Here is a 21,284-nt window from a genome sequence, read left to right as displayed (position 1 = left end):
GGTGAAATTAATCGCGGAGAAAAATCTCGATGAAATTTTCAAAAGAAAATCGTGGAACGTGGAACAACGAAGGCATTTCTTTTTCCTCGTAGAAAAGACGTCGTTCGCAAGTTTCGCGTAACGTATCGAGACGCAGGGTAATAACTCAAAATAGAAAGGCGAGCAAGCGGCTCTCTGTTCTTCGAGTAGAGAAATTTAATCTCGCGGATCGCTAGATTCTTATTTCGTCGAGAAAAAGAGAGAGAGAGAGAGAGGTAATACGTTCCCAACGTTACGTCGAATATATAGGACTGTTGGCCCTTTCACCGATCCAACAGTGTTCCTTCGTTGTTCTTTCTTTCGACGAAAGAAACGAATGTTCGCCATATTGCGGTTTAAGTTAACGTTACCGTATACAGTCTCGGTACATCAATCCTCTCGGAAATTTATCGTCGCGATTTTTCACCGCTGGAAACGAGAAGAGAACGAGGGAGGATAAGGGCTGGATAAGGAGATGATTTTTATTGGATATCGCTCGATTTAACAACTTTCTTGCCGGGTATTAATGCGTCTACGAAATAATGGATTTTTCGCGAGTAAGTATATCTACTCGCAAAATATTGGCGTCCATCGAAACGTTTGTTGTTTTCGACTTAATCGTCGGCCGATATAATTCTCTAGTTATGTTGATTCGGTTACTTTCGTATGAAATTGCAAAGGAGCGATTAAAACGATTAATCATTATCCTTGAAACGGATAAGAATGGATGTAAAGAGGGCGAGAGAGCGTATATACCTAGCTCCTCTACGCTTTTCCCCGACAAATCCACTTATTTGCGAGAGAGCGGTTTTAAGACGGATTTAGAAAGCTTTGATACAGCTTCGGTTTATACGCCTCCAAAGCGGCACGGTTTCACGCCGGTGGAGCTTCTGTTCGCTTTGTAAATCGCGAAATTAACGCGACTTTGCAATGAGGACTACGAAGAAGGAAAAGAATAATCTTAATCATTTTTGCAACAAGGAAGACACGGATTTTGCGTCGACGAGAAAAAATAAATAAAGCCGAAGTAGAATTCAGAGAGAAAGAGATAGAGATGGAACACCCGCGTGCACGCGAACAAAAAGCCATAAACGCGAGTGGTCGAAGAATAGGAACGTACGAAGTCAACCTCGTTTCATTTAGTTTCGTCCACGTCGTTCCATTTCCTCCATTCTCGTCGTCGTCGTCGTCGTCGTCGTCGTCGTCGTCGTCGTCGTCGTCGGGGTTTCTAACTTTCGTCTTTCCTTTTTCTTCTCTTTTCTTCTCTTTTCTTTTATTTTGTTTCTTTCCCTTTCTGTTTACAAACCACCCACCCACTTGCTTTCTTTATCTGTCCCGTTTCTTCTGGATGTTTCCGCTACGACTTTCCTGTTCGGCCGCACGGTCGGTTTCAATTGAACCAAAGCGCTATGTGGGTCGAAAGTTTTCTATTTCTCTCGTTAGAAAACGACCTTGACAATTATCGATAGAAAATTTGATAAAAGGGGATTTTTGTTGGATAGAAAAAGTTGAGTTGCCTTTGCACGGTTATAACGGGATCACTTCGATAAGCCTATAAGATAAAAGATATAACGAAAGAGAGAGTAGCAAGAAAATCTCTTTCCGTCGAGAGAGCGGTTGGATCCAATGAAACCTCCGTCAAACGAGCGCACAAAGAGGTTTCAAGGGATTTTGCAGAAGTGTAATTACGTCTTAATTGTACTCTATTAGGATACACCAGGGATGGCTTCTCTACCGCCTCTGGGAAGGTGTTCCCTGATTTTAAGTACGCCAACGACGAAAAAGGATACTGCGAGAGGGAAAGAGAGAACGGCTTTACTGGCTTTCGTGGCAACAACCGAGATGGCAGAGAGGGAAATGAAATTTCCCTCTTTGATCTCGCGTTAAAGTGCATCTTTCGCTGTCCCAAAGGAAACACGCGCGTGCGAAAATCAAATTTCGAGGGTACGATTAAACGTTCACCTCCCCCAACCTCTTCATCTACTTTTTCTCTTTTTCTTTTTTCCCCTTCCTTCCTTCCCTCCTTCCTTCCATGAAATTTTCTTCCGCACTTTCCATCGTTTCAGTTACTCTCCATCCTTTTTATCTCTTTCCATTCTCCTAAATAATTTCATTAATCGACTTTCATTAATACCGATATCTGATAATATTGGTCGCGAACTCGTATTAGCCAAACTTTAAAATAGAACGCTTGAAGTTACATTTGATGTAACTTAAATCCTTCTAATGGCTCGACACATTTTATCGATTGCTATATGAAACTATCGATTTATTCGCTACCGATTGGAGATAAATATTAAATCATTTTGGGATTGAAATAATATTCGCGTCCGACTAGTTTTAATTTGTTGCCGTCTTTAAAGAAAATTACGTAAAAAACGGAATAGGTAACCATCCGGAAAAAGGAGGATAAAGACGTTATCGTGCAACCGGAAGGAAATCGGCCGATCGTGGAATGCGGTTAAGTAGAATGGAATAATTATTGAGCCTGTTATTCGGAACTTTTCTTTCTTACCGACTCGACTGGTATTAGTTTTGCTAGTTCAAAAGTGGAAAGAGAGAATAAGTATAGATAAGTGTACGTGCGTTTGTATTCGCGTGTATGAAAGAGCAAGAAAGAGAAATGACTGGACGACTGCCAAGTGCAAGTTCAGAGAAACGCCATTCGCAGAACTGGAGGGATTGCCCATCGATGTGGGGTCGAAGCGACCCTTAATTTCTGTTTACCTCGTCCTAACCCATGGGAAAGAAAGATCTCGATTATGTCTCTTATCTTCTCAAACTGGGTTACGCGATCGTTTGCTCCTTTATCTCTTTTTCTACCTTAAACTTTCTCTATTACAAGATTTTCCTTCTTATCTTTCCGCGATACGTATATTAATTAATTTAATAAATGTTTATAGGAGCTATGCGTTCATAATTCCTACTTTTATTTTTCTTATCTATTATTATTTGTTCTCTCTCTCTCTCTCTCATCACATTTATAAAACTATTTGAAAAATGTCTATGTTCCCTAACACCGTGTCTACCACCACCACTCCTACTACTGCTACTACTACTTGGTAAAATTATCCCCAACTCGACGTAACTTTTACTCTATTTATATCCACGCGGAAGGTATCAAGGTGAGTCGCATTCGTGTTACACGTTTACGTATCCGTAACCACTTGACGACACATTGTGAAGAGAGAGAGTGAGAGAGAGTGAGAGAGAGAATTACATACGTATATAGAAAGACATATACACGAACATTCAAGTACGCATGCACGTAACTGAAATTCCTGAGATCTTCCAGACACCCTCCAGGTACGTGCTTACATGCCTGCTCGACCTTAATCTCTGACGACCATCATGAGAATGAGAGTGAGAGAGGGTTGGGAAGGAAGGGCAAGGGGGAGAGAGATAGACAGGCATTTCTCGAGACTCCTCTCTCCCTCTCTCTTTGTCAGTCTCTCTCAGGCAACCCCTTTCACCCCGTTGTTCGTGTATCGGATAGCGAGCATCGTTAGATACGCATGTAATGTCATACTCCGTCGGAGTTACATAATATTTTGATATACGTATACGCTTCTCGTTACGCTTCCACGCACTTTCGATGACTTCGAAATGAATTCTCCGAGAGTTCTCCCGAACTCTTCAAACCTACGGAGGAGGAAAGCTAAAAGTTGCTGGTAAAGAAACGATATGTGCCTTCTTCGATAATATCAACCAACGAGTATTCATTTATATTCCGATTTATTAATATGAAATATACCGTAGAGGTAGGATGCATATATCTATATATATATATTTATAAAAATGTATAAGAATTGAGTTTATTCGCGCTCTAGATGACACTCCCGGATCAATTAATCGAACGTATGTGCCAAGTCGCACGGAAGAACGAATCGTTTCGATTTTCGTCCACTTTTTTAATTAACTCTTAATAAAAGTTGTCGTTGTTCGTTGTTGACGGAAACCCCGATGGCATCATCGTCTAACATAAAACTTTAAGTACCCCCGTGCATTTGTAAATTTGAAAGCCATCTAGAAGAGAATCGGCAAATGATGTTTCTTTTTTTTTTTTTTTCATTTTGATCAGTTGTAATAATGTCATTAAGCTTAACGAAATCGATCGAATTCGTTATTACGAACGAGCCTGGCTCGTTCGCCGTGTTCTTCTTAATGGGTCCTCGCGACGATAATTTACATCGGAATACCCTTTCGAGATAATTCAATCGGCTATTCCAACGGAGATTTCCATTTTAATAAGGGGAAGAAGCCAGGTTCTCCCGTTCCTCCCCGTCCGCTATTCTTTCTTCTCCAGGTATCCCAAGTCCACCTTCGAAATTCCTTATTTTTCCGCGAAGAAACATGCTCGCGAAGCAGGGCTTTGGAATTCTCAATGGAATTCCAATATGACGTTGGTCCTTCGTATCCGCTTGTAAATAGTTCAGAAGGAACGGTCAGAGGGAGGGGCCTTGAAAGCATTTCGTGACCGATAAGCTCGTTTCTTTCCTTCCACTTTTTATATACAAAGCTTGACCCACGTACAAAGTTCTTCCTAAAGAACTTTCTTCTTCTTCTTCTTCTTCTTTATTATTATTATTAGTAGTAGTAGTATTAGCATTATTATTATTATTATTATTATTGCAAGAGAGCGTACGAGTCACGAGATTTCGCGTTTCCAACGGAGAACTGACTCGTTCGACGAATGAAAAAATCAAGAAAAATAGAGGAACGGAAGTATTTTAAATTCTTCGAGAAATTGTTTTCTCTTCTTATTATTGTTGGTTTTTTGCTGGGTATTTATTTATAATAATAATAATCATTATTATTATCGAATCTCGGATCGAGTTGATCTATGAATATCGTAAACGGAAAATTTTGAAATTTTATAAGAGGAAATATTTGACAATTTTCTATTTCTCTTCCTCCATTCAAGTCTAGTTATCTGCAATGTTGTTTCTCGTTAAATTTATTCCCTCGCACATTCTTTTTTTCTCGGGGCTTTTCGAACGACGTCGAGTAACGAGATACCTTCGCAAAGGTAACGTCTCGACAATAATAACAAAATAAATGTGATAGTCCGCGTAGAATTTCTTCGGGAAGACTTCTACGATAACGAAAACAAAATCAAATACGTATACGCGTACGCGTAAGGTACAGGAAAAAATGATTTTTGGTCATTTGGTTGGATCAAAACTTTCCAAGCCATCGTCGTACTGAAATTAAACAAGCAGGGAAAAAAAAGAGAAACCGAAAAAATGTTGACGGAAAGAGAATATCGTTAATCGTTCTATTTCTAACAAAGTTTTAGCTTTCTAGGTAATTTAGCATAAATATAATACCTGCCGCAAAGTAGCTCTCCGTTATTAATCTCATTATAAATAATAACAATTATCGATGTTGGTTGTTAGCACATTCGACTGCGACGGTCCAATGTGTAATAGAATTTTTTCATTCGCGTGCCATTATCGTCATCGGTCGGACGTTAATTCCTACGGATTAGCCGGAATGTTTAATTGGCAAACATAACGCATGTTTGCTCGTTCATCCAACAGGACACGGGAGGCCGACGTGGAGGACCGTTTGATTCCGTCGTCGTTCTCAGATAATGACAAACCAAACAAGATGTTTTTTTATATTCTATCGATCATCAACGCGGACGAACGACGAGGAAAGAGAATAAAATAGCTATTTGCTAATTGAATTTGCTCTCGCATTTAGGAGACAGTATTTTAAAAGTTAAAATAGAATAAAAAAAAAAAAAGAGAGAAAATATATTGGCACGCTCGGTAAAGAGATAAAAAGTTTGTACGCGAAACTAAACAAATGCGCCAAGAGAAGTCTGAAAGGATGCAGTAGCAAAAAAAGCACGCGAGAGAGTAAGAGTTATTTTTATTTTTGTTCCTCTCTCAGAAAACGGAGAAACTCGCGAGCCGAACGTCATTAACATCACTCGAATAACAAGGCGACTCGAGTCTCTCGTTCGACGAAATGCTCATCTACCTTTGTCGGATTTTTGAACGGTATTATCTCCCAGTAAGCGACATACCATTTGTTCTCTGGTGTGTACGTAGGTGAGTGCTTGCTTGCGGTTGTATGCGGAAAGCGTCTATGCGTGTGCGAATAAATCCTCTGAAAAGAGAATTGCAAAGGGAAATATTTTCGAGTCAAACAGTCGCTTTACACCCACTTCACATTTTTATTCGACACGCGTACGCGTACACACACGAGCGAGCGAGCGAGCGCGTGCATAGATTTACTTCGAACATTTTCCAATTCGATTATATTTTTACGTCGGATAAATCTTCATAATAATAATTAATAATTTATTATAGAAATGAGTCTGTGTGTGTGTGTCTGTGAGAGTATAAAAGTAATCATTTTTCGTATGATTTATAAAGATATGGATTTGTTTCGAGTATTCATTCTCAACGTACGCGCGATCCTAATTCCACGCGATGGAGTACATAATACGAATTTTACGTAGAGAAAAGCGGCTTAAAAAAGGATTTTCGATCACTTTGTATAGGAAATATTTGAAATGTATAAAAAAGGGAGGGAGAGTAAGGATAGTAGGATAACATTAAAGACGAGAAACTCGTTGCACTCTATTTATAATCCTCTTGGTTTTATCCTCTCGAAAGAAGCTGCCTCGGCTACTTAACGAAGGTCGAGTGAGATCGTACGAATGAAAAGTAGGAAGGTTGCGATCTCCTAATAGTTTCGACGAAAAAATAGAAATTCCTTTAGACCTGGATAAAAAACAAAGTGCAATTTTAATACAACGAGAATTTACAGTTATGCGAATGAAGAGAAAGATTCGGAATGAACCGAGTAGTTATCCAGCTGACTCTTACCAAATGCATTTAAAAGGTAGACTTTTTGCTCGTTAGCAACTCGTTCGTTCTTCGTGCTTCGACGAATGGCGGCATGTCGATTGCTACCGTGGCAATTTTCTCAGGCTGAATGCCAAAAATTCCTCTCGGTTCATTAAAGGTATGCAAAGGGGGCAAAAATATGACTAAAAAGATTCTAAAACTCGATCTTTAACAGCTTCGACAAAAATACTAAGTAACGCGCGATTTCTTTTCTTCGTTTTCAATATATTTTTAGGATTTTTATTTCGAGCATAACGATAAAGAAAAAGAAACGAAGAGAGAGAGAGAGAGAGAGAAAGAAGTCGAGAGCAAGAAAAAAGAAAAGGTTCGCGCATGTAACGTCCGAAAACGAATTTGAAGAAAAATACCCTCGGGTGAATAAATCAAAAAAAAAAAAAAGAAAAAAGAAAAAGAGAGAAAGAGAAAGAAAATGCTTTCGGAGAAGAAGCAGTTAAGATGAAAATCGTTCTTTTTATAGGAACCAAGTAGTAATTTCGCGAAAAGTTCTTGCCTCGAGTGCTCGCAGATAGAGAAGTCAGTCGCGTTGATAATTACACTCGTTCCTGATGACCGGCAAAAGTCGATGAAATGAAGAAAAGGGAGGACAAGAAAAAGAAGAAGAAAAAGTAGACGAAGAGGAAGAAAGTTGCTCTCGTGCAAGGGGAAAGAAAAGCTTCGCGTAGAAAATCATTCGGGAAGAAAATCTCGAGGACATTTTATTTTGTCTTCTCTCTTTCCTTCTTTCATTCTTCTTATTGGTTTTCGCGTTGAAGGTAAAGGGAGGACTCGAGCACTATACGATAACATTGTAATCTTGTGGAAAGGAAAACGCGTTTCCCTCGAGTGTCTACGTGTTACACACTTCGCCAAGTATTCCGAACGATCATTAGTTACAAAAGAATGGAAGTCGTCCTGGATAAAAGGATATATGTACACACGTGTATACGTACGAAGGGGTAAGTGTAAGTCGCAGATATGAACAAACCAGACGAGCGTGGAAATAACTACCCAAAGAGAACGAGAAAACAAGAAAAAAAAGATAGAGAGATGGATATTCTCGATGAAAAAGATTAATGACAGGGTCTAAGACTTATAATAAATCTTTATGAGAATTCTACCGATAGTCTCTTTTTTCATACATCATTTATTATTACCACCGCGTTAATGTAGTCCTACGCGTCGTTTGAAACTTTGCACCTAAACTGAAATTATAGGAGAACTGTTAACGAGCAAATGCGACGAGAGGGAGATAGAAATAGGAAAAATAACAAGATAGAGAACAGAGGTGAATGAGTAAAAGCAGTTGTCCGAGTCAGATTCGTCGGTGGCGTGTACCACGTTCATATCGAGGAGGCGTTATTCGATGGCTTTTGATCTCGATCTAAATTGCTGAAACTTGCATTCGAGTTGGAGAAGCGGAGGAAAACAGAGATGGTTGATTCAAGAGAGAACAAGGAGAGCAGAGCCAAATTCGCTTTTGCAAGCCCCTATTTCGACGCAAATTAGTAAATGATGGCTCGGAACGGGCCCATCGTTCGGCCCTCGACGATTTGCCGTAGTTTTGTTAGTTGCATTTGTCTCTCTCTCTCTTAACACTTATGGTTGACCAATGGAAGTTTCTCCATCCTTCCAGTTCGAGTCTGCGTAGGAAACGATTTCTCGAGTAGCAAAGTAACATTTTCCAAAGCGATTTTAATATCATTTTTTGAAACGAAAACTTCTGTAGAATCGTTGCGATTCGAAACTCGATGAAACGGAAATAAGGAAACAACATTAAAAAAAGACAACGTATACGTCTACGGGATGGGGTGCTTCGCAGCCTCCCCGCTCTTCCAAACTATCGGCTATCCTAAGTTCGCTCGAAGATTTATTTCCTACTTTAGTTACCATAAGCTACGCGTTTTTTTATATGCAGATATATTTGTACCGTAATATATACGCGTCAATCGGACTCGTGCTTTTGCAAAGTTTCCAAAGTATCGATACGTTTGTCGCAAAGGTCTTGTTTTCTCCTTTCGCATGCTTACACTTTGTCCTAGTTTTCCGTAAAACCCTTTGACTTCGTTTTCCACAAAGCAAACATCTAACATAAGATATCCGAACAAATGGATATAGGATAGAGATAAATAGCGAATATCGAAGCTTACTACATTTATCCTTCTCTCATTTAACGCGAATTTCTATCATTAATGTCTCCCTTACGCTTTCAAACTGAATAGATTACGTCGAATGACGAAGATAAAATGTACAAATATTCCAAAATACTCGACGAATCGTATTTTGATCCCGGAGCAAGTAATCGATGCAATTGCAGCTTTTCTTTTTTATCTTTTTACTCTTTTAAGATCTGCCGATACTTCAGATGGAAAATATCGAAGGACGAAAAGAAACGCGTCGACGATAATTACTCGAAAAGGATGAAAGGTTCGTTCATCCGAGTCTCTCCCTACTTTATTCCTCTTTTCCTTTCTTGCATCTTCCTTTTTTTTTTTTTACGTAATCTTTAGTATCGAAATCGTCTCGATGGAGAACGAGCCTTACAGGCTTTTGAAAAGTAAAGAAAAAGATAGAAAAGGAAATGAGTAGACATCCTTCCTTCCTTCCTTCCTTCCTACCTTCTTTACGAAAAGAAGAAAAAACGGCGAGAGTGAGATTATCGAAGAAAAAGAGAGAAGTAGGAATGGGAGAACTCATTCCGTAATGGTCAGTGCTGCCTTCTAACCGACTCTTGGTCCTTGATTGGCCAATTTACCTGTCCCTTTGTTCCCTTCCTATCTTTCTCCTACCTTGTTAGTACAAAGCTTTAACTCCAATGGACAATTGCATCTGATTTTTCGATCGTTTTTTGCTTTTATATAATACGAAAGAATAAAAGAGAGGGAGTTGGAAGAAAAAAAGAAAGGTACGAAGGGTTTAGAATTAAGTTTGGAAGGAAGAAATGATGCAGGGTAATCGTTTGTTCCTTTCGATCGAATAAATTTGAAAGAAATCTTAATTTTCATGTGATTCTCCGCAAAAGGAAAGTGGAGAAATGAGAAAAAAGCAAAATGAAAGGGCAGAAGAAGAAGAAGAAGAAGAAGAAGAAGAAGGAGAGCGCTCACCTGCCTTGCAGACATCGATGTCCAGGTCGCCGGTAATCGCATGAGGAAATCTCGTGTTGGTTAGCTCTTCTATGGTAAATCTTTTACGACGATGATGTCGATGGTGTTTCGTTTCCTCAAATTGATATGAATCCTTGTCAACGGCCCGACCGTTAACGAGACCTGCCGCCGTTAAGCACAGTATCGACAGGATGATCTCCATCTTGAAGCTCATCTCGCGTCGATCGATCGAATTAACGAGACGAAAAGGAGGAATTCGATCGACGATTCGGTCATCACCGACCGATCGTACTACCGTTCGAATAAATTCATTTGCCGTTGTTTTCTTCTCTCTTTCGCTATCTCGCTTTCTTTCGTCTTTCTTTTATCGTTGCAATAACGCTTCCTCCTTTCTCTTTTCTTGATAATTTCTATTCACATTGACGGATCAACCACGCTCATTTCGTCTCTCTCTCTCTCTCTTTCTCTCTCTCTCTCGGCAGTGGCGGGAAAACTGGTCGAAATGAAAATCACCAAGCGCGTCTACGCGAAACAAATTTTCCTCGATTGTTTGGCGACATCTTTGGAGTATAAAATCTTCGATACTTGCTTCGTAAAAAACGAATGTTCTTTCGATCGATCCGCGATCGTCGAAGCTCTTCTCTTCTCTTCTCTTTCCGCGAGTATATCTTTTTGAAATTTCGCGCGAATGTTATCGCGTGGTCGTTTAAACGAGATACTTACAATTAGTGTCCGTTATCAAAGAACTGAGAAAAGAAATTGACACGAGGTATGTGACGTAAGAATAGCGCAAAATCCCAAGCTCTTGCTCTTGCTCTTCCTCCTACTCCTCCGTTTGTTATTAATCTCGGTTTGTCGCAATCACTTTTCGCGGAAGAAAATGAAACCGTTGAGCGGAGAGGGAAGGAAGAAAAGAAAAGGAAAAAAGGAAAAAAGAAAAAAAACGATAAGCAAAGCGAGAAATCTCGGTGGTCGGTCAAAGTTCGACGCGACCGGCGACGAATCGTCCTTGCGTGGAGAACGTGGAGAACAGACTGATCGTCGTCCCTCGCGACTGCTGCCTGCGAACGCGTCGTTCGAAAGCGCGCGCTCGTACTGGCATTAAGTCGAGCGAGAGATAGAGATAGGGGGAGTGACAGAGAGGTGGGATCCTAAAGAGTTGCTGGAGGAAGGGATAGGTAGACCGAACCGACCGAGGGGGTGCCTACGACTGCCGCCCCTCGCTCCTCGCCCCGCGACCCGCGACCACCACCCCCCTATGCCCCTAAGCGAGGGTGGCCGAGACACTGACCGAGCATCTTCTTGCCACGAATTACAAATATAACCCGATCCATTGGTCCTAAAATGCTAGAGAGAGAGAGAGAGGGAATAGCTAATTCGGTAACTCGGCAATATCCTTTTACGTAACACTCGACTCGTATCTCGTAGCTTTGATCTGAGAAGGGTGAAAACGCCGAGACCACGGACGCTTCGTTCCTTCCTTCCTTCCTTCCTTTGCGTTTCAACGAGCCACGCACACAAACTAAACCGATAAATATTCGACTAGAGAGACAACGGCTTGTTGTTAGTTTGGCCCTTCGCCCACAGAAACACGTGTTCCCTGTCCCACGCGAGAACGTGTATCGGTCAAGTATCGGATTACTGTCATGGGATCACCCTTTAGGAACCCTGTCAGTCTGTCTGTCGAAGGGTAAGTGCATGTCGACGCTGCCCGGAAACCCTCCGCAAGAATAATCTCTGACGATAGGAGGGAAATACCGAATTCTCTTTTAACGTGTCACATCCGAAAGCACGACTATCCATCCCTCCGCACCCTCCGCATCCCCATGCCAACTTCCCTCGATACGCCCAACGTCGCTTATCTAAACAAATCGTTCGAACGACCATTGTTTCGACTATTGTTGTCGTCAACAGGCACGCTTCACACTATCTCTATCTCTTTTTACGTCACTGATTCGACCAAACCATTCTATATACACTTTAACTTATCCTCTATCGACGTTAGTATAATACCTGATCTCTCCTTGAGACTATACCTTCCGTTCGGTGATTTATTTTTTAATAGGATTTTCGGTGATTCGATAGGTTGTTGTACAGGTGTCGCTTGGTTTATGGTTTAAGCCTTTTACATTAGTTGGATTTACAAATTGATCGATCGAGAAGAAAGCGATGCTATTGCGTTCAATTATTTCACGTGCGTTCTAATTATAGATAAAAAATAGGGAAAAAAATGTGCACGTCTCTCGTCTTTTTTTGATCACCCGAGTAGATTTTCGATTGGATAGAAATCGTGGAATATTCGTGGGAGATTCGTGGGATATTCGTGGGCAAAATTAAAGGAACCTCAGTGAAATCGCACTCGTGTCGTTAATATTTCATGCGCGTGGAAATACGCTAGGTAGGTCGGTAGGTACTGTAGATAGGCAGCAAAGCTAGCTGCGCGAGTGGAGCACACCGCACAAACGATAAATTCTTATATTCGAGCAACAACCAACGAGCAACATCACCATAGCTAGCAGCCGTTTCGAATGGAAATGAAATCGATCGAACGTAAAATTTGGCGCGATTATTCGCTTCCTCTTCTCTTCCCTTCTCGTGCCTATATTTTCTCGATTTGTTGCTCGATCCTAGCGAGCAATGAGAACGAATGAAACGCGTCGGCTATACTGCATCTAATATATATATATACGAAGAACAAATCTAAACGGTCAAGCTTGACTCGTTCCAAATTTTTATTGTTTTCTTTTAATTTTACCCAGAGAAACTATCAAACTTAACGATTACATTTATATATATATATATCTTACAATTAGTTATTATTTTAAATAACATTTTATTCGCGTTTGAAATTTTTCATGTCCAATACGTTACCTTGGATCGCGAAATTAAATCCGAGAAAAGTTAAATAAAGAACATTCTGTAGAAAGAGGAAAAGAGGAATGACAAAAAACTAAGAGATTGATATTAATGAATAAAAGAGAGAAATGCTATGGCGGAAGAAAAAATGAAGGAAGACAAAAAAAAGAGACAGACAGAGAAAGCAGTAAAACGAACATACAGGAGTCTTTAAGAGAACCGCCAACTAGTAATTAATCAGCGTTAACAGGCACTCTTCTTTGCTCTTCGCATAATAAACCTTGTTGGCTCGTCGAACTTTTCGAACAAAACTTCTTTACTTCTGTTAGACGAGAATTTTTTGAAATAATCGCTAAAACGAAATCTCTTAAGACTTAAAACTTAATCTCTTAAACATCGACGTTTTAGAATAATTTGTTCCATTTTTTTTATCCAATCTTTTCTTTCGTCGATTAATTAATTAATTAATCGAAAATTAATTAATTAAAAGAATGTCGTAAAAATCGTTTTATTGAATTCGTAAATGAAAATATTTTTGATGATAAATATTTCTTGTGGGAAGCATCGTTAGCCTATATTTTTTTAACAACACTAACTGAAAATTCATATTTCTTCAATTTTTAGGACACCCTGTACAGATGTATAAAATATAATTCAATTACGAAGGTTCTGATAAAGCGACAGCTCGTTTAATAGGCCCATGCGAGCTTGATGGAATTCCGAGTAACAATTTTAATAATTTTTTCCTCCTCTTTTTTTGTCGATGATAACGTAAAAAAGTCAAGGACACGCACAGAGCACACAGTTTCCATTCATCGACAAAGATAGACAGAGACAGAGACGGAGAGAGCTTTAAAACGATCGTCGAACAGAGGGATGATAAATGCCTCGCTTTAAAACGTTTGACTACGTTAATTAATATGATGAGTATGATCAAACGTGAAACGTGCTTTGTGAGAGTAGGTACTATATTCAAACCGTTGATCTCGTTTGTAATCGAACTTTACGGCATATACACCAAATGCCGATAGAATCTATTCTTTTGCAATCATTTTGCGTAGGAAAAATATATACATTTTTCAATATTTCAAAAATAATCAAACAAAGTTCTATTTCTAAAATAGGTCAGATATTCGTGCCATAAAATCCGGAACCCTCATTCACTTGTTCTACAAGTTGATTTATATCTATTAGAAACATTTTTGCCACTTTTCTTGAATACGTGGAATCGTTGAGTATGCATATTCTTCTTCTTTTTTTTTACAGCCATCCACGAGTGACCCAAAGTCAGCAGATTTATCCTTTATATTCTTTCTCGATTCTAATATACAGAAATATGTGGTACAACGTTATTCCATTCGGGAAATCTATAAACGAAGCTTGTTGCGAGAAAATACGCAGGAATTCGTTAGACATACATATGTTAATGCACCATCGTCCATATACAAGCGAGATTGAATCTGGTAAAGTAGTAAATTCGATTAAATTTTCGAGAAAATAAAAGCGAGTTCGTGCTTTGTAATTCGATTATCAATAACAGAGGAAACGTTATTGCATCAAAGAGTATATCTACTGAAATGCCAACTAATGTAAAATATTCTACGAACGTATTTATATTGAAAGATATAAATTGAAATTTTACGAAAGATACTAGAAAGTAATCTATCTAAAATATTGACTCTATAGCTAATAAATAAATGTTTTCATCCAAAAAATTGATACAACGAGAAACGGTAATTCCAAGTTTCAAAACAAAACTACAAATGTAACTCGCAACATACATAGCTATCCTCATTATGTCTAATTGTAAAAGAAATAAAAACAAAAATAAAATTGAAAAAATAACGAATAACATATCGTAAAACAAAGAAAAATATATCGCAAGTAACGAAACGATACGTTTGCATCGATTTGCAAAAGGATGTTAACTAGAATAGTATTTTGAATTTTCTTCCGATCCCGCGTCACGTGACCGCGCTCCAATTGGTCAGCCGAAGAAGGAGGTGTAGTTTATTACATCACGGTTCCGTGCCTCCTTTGCGTAGTCACGACGTGAACGAAACCTATTTGATATTAATATCTTTTATTCGATAATGGCGGTTGCTCCTGGAAAATGTGAAACACCTGGATGCGAAGCAGAGGCTAGCTTACAATGTCCAACCTGTTTAAAAATTGGTATACAGGGCTCATACTTTTGTACTCAGGTAAGGATTCGTTACGTACATTTATAGGTTAAGTCGACCGACTAGTATATTTTTTGTCTATGTAATCCAATCCGGCCAGTATAACCATGAGGAAAAAAAATAGATATAAGGAAGTTTCGGTTGAAACGTTACATTTTTTATCATTTTAATCTATTTCAAATAATCGATTAATTTCTTTTACTATAAAACACAATATTTAAATTAATTTTAATTAATTTACAATACTTTTATATATATATATATATATTCTTTTTACAGAAATGCTTTAAACAAAGTTGGAACACGCATAAAGTAATTCATCAACTTGCAAGTAAGTACGGTTCTATTTCCTTTCAGATATTACTATAACTTATTACAGTAAGAAACTAATAGGGTTTCTCTTCTTCTTTTTATATATATATAATTAGAAGGAGAAAATACGGATAAAACTACCAAAGAGTTCAATCCTTGGCCCAATTTTCACTACACTGGAAAGCTACGTCCCTTCAAGAATGTACCACGTCGTGAAGTACCAGAATATATTGGCCGTCCAGACTATGCTCGACATCCAACTGGAATTCCTATTAGCGAACAAGCAGTCAGAGGTTCTGCTCAAATTAAAGTGCTCAACGATGAAGAGATTGAAGGAATGCGTGTTGCTTGCAAGGTAATGCACCTTGTCAAATTTCACATAAAATCCTAAATCTTCTAAATGCGCTAAGGACATTTTTATCTACGTATTTATATATGTAAGCTATTAATTAGTTGGTCTTAAAATTAGAATAATGTACATAGCTTGGTCGAGAGGTCTTGGATGAGGCTGCAAAAGCATGCGACGTAGGTGTTACAACAGCGGAAATTGACAGGGTTGTCCACGAAGCCTGTATAGAACGAGATTGTTATCCTTCTCCATTGAACTATTACCAGTTCCCTGCTAGTTGTTGCACATCGGTCAATGAAGTAATCTGCCATGGTATACCTGATACCAGGCCACTACAAGATGGAGATATCTGTAATGGTAAGAGTTGATCATTCGATCATTAATAAATTATTATTTCTACATTTAATAAATGATCTCTTTATTTTCAGTCGATGTCACCGTATATCATAAAGGTTTTCATGGAGATCTGAATGAAACTTTTCTGGTAGGAAATGTTAAGCCAGAAGTAAAAAAGTTAGTTGAAGTAACATACGAGTGTTTATCGAAAGCTATAAATATTGTACGCCCTGGTGAAAAATACAGAGATATCGGTAATGTGATACAGAAGCATGCTCAGGCTAATGGTTTCAGCGTCGTACGTAGTTATTGTGGACATGGCATACATCGTCTTTTCCATACTGCACCGAATGTACCGCATTATGCCAGTAAGTAATATCTATTTATTATAATTTCAAAGATATATCTTGCGATTCATTTAGTACATGAGATTTTCTTTAGAAAATAAAGCGGTAGGCATTATGAAACCCGGTCACTGCTTCACAATAGAGCCAATGATATCCCAAGGTACATGGAGGGATGAAATGTGGCCCGATGGTTGGACTGCTGTCACAGCAGACGGTCGATGGTCAGCCCAATTCGAACAAACTCTTTTGGTCACAGAGAAGGGTTGTGATATTCTAACAAAACGTCTGACAAATGACGGTAAACCATGGTTCATGGATCATTCTTAGTACAGTTTTTCGTAACAATGATGAAAATCAAATTACGTCATCAAGATTGTGCGTATTCTATTTTTAACAGTAAAATTAAGATTTTTTTTCCGTGCCTGTTTTGTTAATTGAAAAAGCATTGTGTCAAAACTGAAAGTGACTAACCAGACTAGAGAAACCAATGGAAATGGCCGTGCCCAGTACAGTTTTTTTTAACGTTTCTCTTCCTACCCAAAAAGGAAAAGAATACTGGTTCCTGTATCATATTAATATTTCATCAAAATGATGAGTATGTAAATACACACGAGTATAATTACCTTTCAATTACGCGGGTTGTTCAAAATAAAATATTAAAATTATGTAAGACAATGGAAATACTCTATTTCTTTGCAGGTAGAAATAAATAAGTCAACAAATAGCCTAAATACAATAAATAAATAAATAAATAATACCGAATAAATTAAATTAATCCAGCGATTCGTAGGATCGCTTTAGAACGATATCTCTCGAAGAATGATTGGAAAGCTATCAGAATCGATTGTTGCTTTTGCATAATCGTTTTGATCATGGAAATCACCTGTTAACAATATCCTGATACTCATCGATAAATAATCGTCATATATAACGTGTTATATTAGTAAATATTTTCATTTTCCAGATTTAGATCTAAGTCGTGTACCGAATTCAGATTTAGAATTTTGATCATAAACAACTCGTTCGTTCGACGAAGTAGTTGTTCGAGAATCCTTCGCGTCGTCTTCATCAATCTCGTATTCGTACTCTATTTTCTCGTTGCTCTGAGAATCGGAATCATTCATGTATTCTTCGTCATCGGGTACCATTATCCGTAAAGGTCGCTTTTCTTGATTTAGATTTTGTTGATTTAATCTTCTTCGATGTTGCTGTTGTTGTAGAAAACGTTGTTTATCACGTCTTTCATTTTCAGTCTATAAAAATTGAAATTATTATTAATATATCTAGATTTTAATATTTATAATTCTATTACAGGTATACCTGTTCCTGTTGAATACGTTGCTGGTGATACTGCTGTTGCTGTTCGTACTGTGATTCGTATTGTTGCTGTTGCTGTTGCTGTTGTTGTTGAGCATCTTGATAACTCTCATCCTTATGATTAGACGGCATAGTCTCGCTTTGCTGTTGTTGATTCTCCTGTTGTTGCTTTCGTAAATGTTCGATCAACTGACTATTTACGTTACCAGCAGCAGCTAATGCAGCTAATTTCTCTGCTGCTTCGCGACTAGGTAAAGATGTGTAAAATTGTGTCGATAGTGCACCGTTGTTGTTAATTTTGTTGAAATATGTGGATTGTGCAGCTCGATTATTCGTTTCTTCATAATCAATATTATTTTCTGTTTGTTCGACCGGTACTTCAGCGGTATAGCTTAATTCGTCGTCAAATTGTAGATCAGTCTGTTGTATATTCGACGAGGGTTCTGCCTCCAAATTGTAATCCGCTGTAACTCTACTCGATGCGAAATTTTGATCTAATAATATCTGTTGCTGTTCGTGTTCTAATTGTTGCTGTTGCTGTTGCTGTTGCTGTTGTTGCTGTTGTTGCTGCTGTTGCTGCTGTTGCTGCTGTTGCTGCTGCTGTTGCTGCTGTTGCTGATTGTCTTGCTCATCATAATTAAAGGAATGCATCTGTGGTTGAGAGAAACTCGTAGCTCCGTTAGGTTGGAGAAGTTGGCCGAGTTGTTGCTGTAGTAAATGTTGTTGTAGTTGAGGTTGCTGACCTGTAAATGTAAATATTACTAAAATTCGTTATTTCTCGATATGTCGGTTTAACATTTCTATGAAATTACGAACCTGCCGTATATTGTTCCGTAAGTTTATGCGGGAAGCTGTTTAAGAGATCGTAAAGTTGAGTAGCGGATAAAGGAGGTCCAGCTGGTACCGGATGTCCAACGTGCAAGTCAGGAATTTGATTGCCAATCGTATTAGCTGCCTGAGTGGCAGTACCAGGGAAACCCACGTGAAGAGAACTGCGCAAGTTCGTTTGCATCGGTGTGTCAGTTTGACCGAATTGAATATTCGCTAGACCCGTGTTGGTTATAGGTGGATGATTGAGGAAAACTTCGTTGCTTTGTAGGTCAGGATTGACTACAGTAGCCAACCTGGTTACGTCAAATTCCGGAGTGAAAAACGTTGGTTGTACAGTATGATACTCTTTTTGAGATAGATCATTATTCTCTGTTACTTCGTATTGATGTTGAGCAGGCGTTGGACTGGTTACCGTTCGTTGAGGTACTAAACTAGTGCCAATAGTCGCTAATCCGAAATCGTTTGCCAATGTATTAGCTGAAATCAATAGAATATCATTGTCATATATTATTTCATTAAATAAATCTATTTCTTCAAACTCACTCTGTAGATTGAGATTGTAATTGAGATCGTTAGTATACTGATGCTGAGAAACGGTTTGCTGTCCAGAATTAGCTTCAGAATTGTAAGGTTTATCCGCTGGGCTAAGATTAGGTGCAGGTATCGTATGAATAGGGCCTTTATCGTCGTCGATGGTTCCTCGATGAGTCGGTGGCAATATTATAGGTTCGGACCTGTATTCCGGACTATATTCCGGAACTTGGTTCATTGTATGAAATTCTTTGATCGGTGGACGTTGCGGGAGTACAGCATGATTATTCAAGATTCCAAGAACTGGCATTTGAGTTTTCCAGGTAGTAGGAAGAACGTTGAACATCGGAGGCCGTCTAATTCTGAGATCGAGAATGATTTGCCTGATGCACCAGGCTCGTATTTTTGTATTATTTTTGAAACATTTGAAAAGGGAATAAAGAAGAACACCGTCCTTCCTATTTCATTCCCTTTTCCTCTTACCTATAATTTGGAGCTTTATAAGATATTCTTTTATGAGGAAAAGTTGCACCAATGTGTATCGTATTTCCCATTGAAATTCTAGGTCCCATCGGCCATGATTTCTTGAATATCGGTGGTGCATGAGGCAAAGGGGCTAAAGGTCTTCTTAGTTTTTGCCTTGCTTCGGAGAAACAGATACACATGGCCAAGAGCCAACAAGTCCAACCGATCACCTAGAATTTTCAACAGCTTAACATCGTTTAATGCGCTTCCGATAATCAAATTTTTCTTTCAGACGTTTATGTTCCGACAATCTTTTTCGTTAAACGATACGTGAGACGAATTCGAGCATTCATAACCGGAAATCCAGGTATGTTAAGATGATACCGTGATGTTACGGTACTTCATATCGGCACGTGCTTCTCTTCTTTCCTTCTAGCCAGCATATAAGTTTGGCTTCGTATATGTACTGTATTTATATATTTAAGTATGAATGATGTATGTACGTGTGTGCGCTCGTGTGATGCTCTAGTGGATGAAGAGAGAAGGCACAGAAGTTTCGTGGCGAGTCGACGAATCGAAGTGGGACATTGTCCCACATCGATGCGAAGAAAAGCGAGGATAAGCAGGACGGGAGCGGAGGGGGCAGAGAAAGAGAGAGAGAGTAGTGGAGAAGAGAAGAAAATACGACGAACCGTGAAAATTATCGTATATATGTGTATAGTATAACGAGTGCTCGTAAACATGATAGAAATTTCTGCACCTGTTGCTTACAGTGACTTCGAAGATCAATTCTCTTTTTCATTATTTACGGTTTAACAATCATCCAAATTTGATGCTGTCAACGTTCGTTTAACAGGTATAATCGTCTTAATACATAAAATTGCTTTTAGATACGATTAGTATTTGAAAGTATAATGAAATTAGGAAGAAACTGGAAATGATCTTTGTAAGAATTATTAATAGAAAAATGACATTTCAAAAGATAATATAACGAGTTTTAAATGAGAACATTTCATTAATTAAAATCGATGCAAGTAATGTGGGGAATGGTGAACAATTTTGTATTTAATTATTTTTGTAAATGATATGAAAAGCTTATGAAACGTTGAAAAAAGACTTACCTTCATGATCGAAAAAAGATGGAATCAGCAGTTAGAGATGAACCCTGATGCAACCCTGAAAAATATGTGTCGCACAGAGAAATATCAAACGACCGGCTTTTCTCCTCTCGCGATTCGAACGCGGAAAACCGGAAACCGGGTTTTCGTAATCTTTCTGGTGGCCTTGGTTATTGGCCGTCGAGGAAGCACTGCGCGTTCTGCACGCAATTAGGTCATTGTCCTTCATTTATACTCGTCGACGGACGTACGTTGATCATCGGGGAAGCCAAAAGGTTACTACTTACTCCTCCTACTCTCGCATTCGCTTCGATGCGTTCAGTGCACTACCCAGCGAATTTCATCGCGGAAAGAAATTCTTTATTTCTTTGACATTATTTTCATTGCTATGCAATTAAACGTCCTAAATGAAAATTAAGATAAAGACGAATCTTAAAGAATAATTTGAGTGTCTCAATAATTAATCAAAGTAATTACAAATTTGTGCATAATCTAAATGCTTATTACCTTTCTAAACATCTTGTAATTTTAAAGGAGAGAGAGACGCGTTCGCATACTATATTTATATTTTAAATATTTCATTTCATTTGTTTAGTCATCAAACTAATTATTATTTCCTATTGATATTATTGTTCGCTAAATATAAAATATGTA

General features: G+C 38.5%; 3 protein-coding genes across 3 annotated transcripts in view; 1 reads left to right on the top strand and 2 right to left on the bottom strand.

Annotated features, from left to right (window-relative positions):
- LOC122521541 (bone morphogenetic protein 1) overlaps positions 1-11,065 on the bottom strand; it is a 34,345-nt gene extending 23,280 nt beyond the window's left edge. The window contains exon 1 of the mRNA XM_043642408.1: positions 9,986-11,065. Within this exon, the coding sequence (XP_043498343.1) occupies positions 9,986-10,199 (214 nt within the window). The 5' untranslated portion in view covers positions 10,200-11,065. The remainder of the gene's footprint in view (positions 1-9,985) is intronic.
- A 3,774-nt stretch (positions 11,066-14,839) lies between these two features.
- On the top strand, positions 14,840-17,043 carry LOC122520981 (methionine aminopeptidase 1). Its single transcript, XM_043641342.1, has 6 exons — positions 14,840-15,045; positions 15,304-15,355; positions 15,453-15,691; positions 15,820-16,042; positions 16,114-16,389; positions 16,463-17,043. The coding sequence occupies exons 1-6, from the start codon at positions 14,935-14,937 to the stop codon at positions 16,693-16,695; spliced, it is 1,134 nt and encodes a 377-aa protein (XP_043497277.1). The 5' UTR covers positions 14,840-14,934; the 3' UTR covers positions 16,696-17,043.
- A 172-nt stretch (positions 17,044-17,215) lies between these two features.
- On the bottom strand, positions 17,216-21,180 carry LOC122520980 (putative uncharacterized protein DDB_G0271606). Its single transcript, XM_043641341.1, has 7 exons — positions 21,138-21,180; positions 20,634-21,033; positions 19,531-19,742; positions 19,060-19,409; positions 18,502-18,993; positions 17,689-18,428; positions 17,216-17,621 (listed from the first exon to the last, which is right to left on the bottom strand). The coding sequence occupies exons 2-7, from the start codon at positions 20,637-20,639 to the stop codon at positions 17,322-17,324; spliced, it is 2,100 nt and encodes a 699-aa protein (XP_043497276.1). The 5' UTR covers positions 20,640-21,033; positions 21,138-21,180; the 3' UTR covers positions 17,216-17,321.
- Positions 21,181-21,284: the final 104 nt, after the last annotated feature.

Source organism: Polistes fuscatus, unplaced genomic scaffold, assembly GCF_010416935.1.
Source record: "Polistes fuscatus isolate 324 unplaced genomic scaffold, CU_Pfus_HIC Scaffold4, whole genome shotgun sequence".
In the NCBI taxonomy this organism is placed as follows: domain Eukaryota; kingdom Metazoa; phylum Arthropoda; class Insecta; order Hymenoptera; family Vespidae; genus Polistes; species Polistes fuscatus.
Note: the sequence above shows the minus strand (reverse complement) of the source record. Positions and strands in the feature narration are given on the sequence as shown.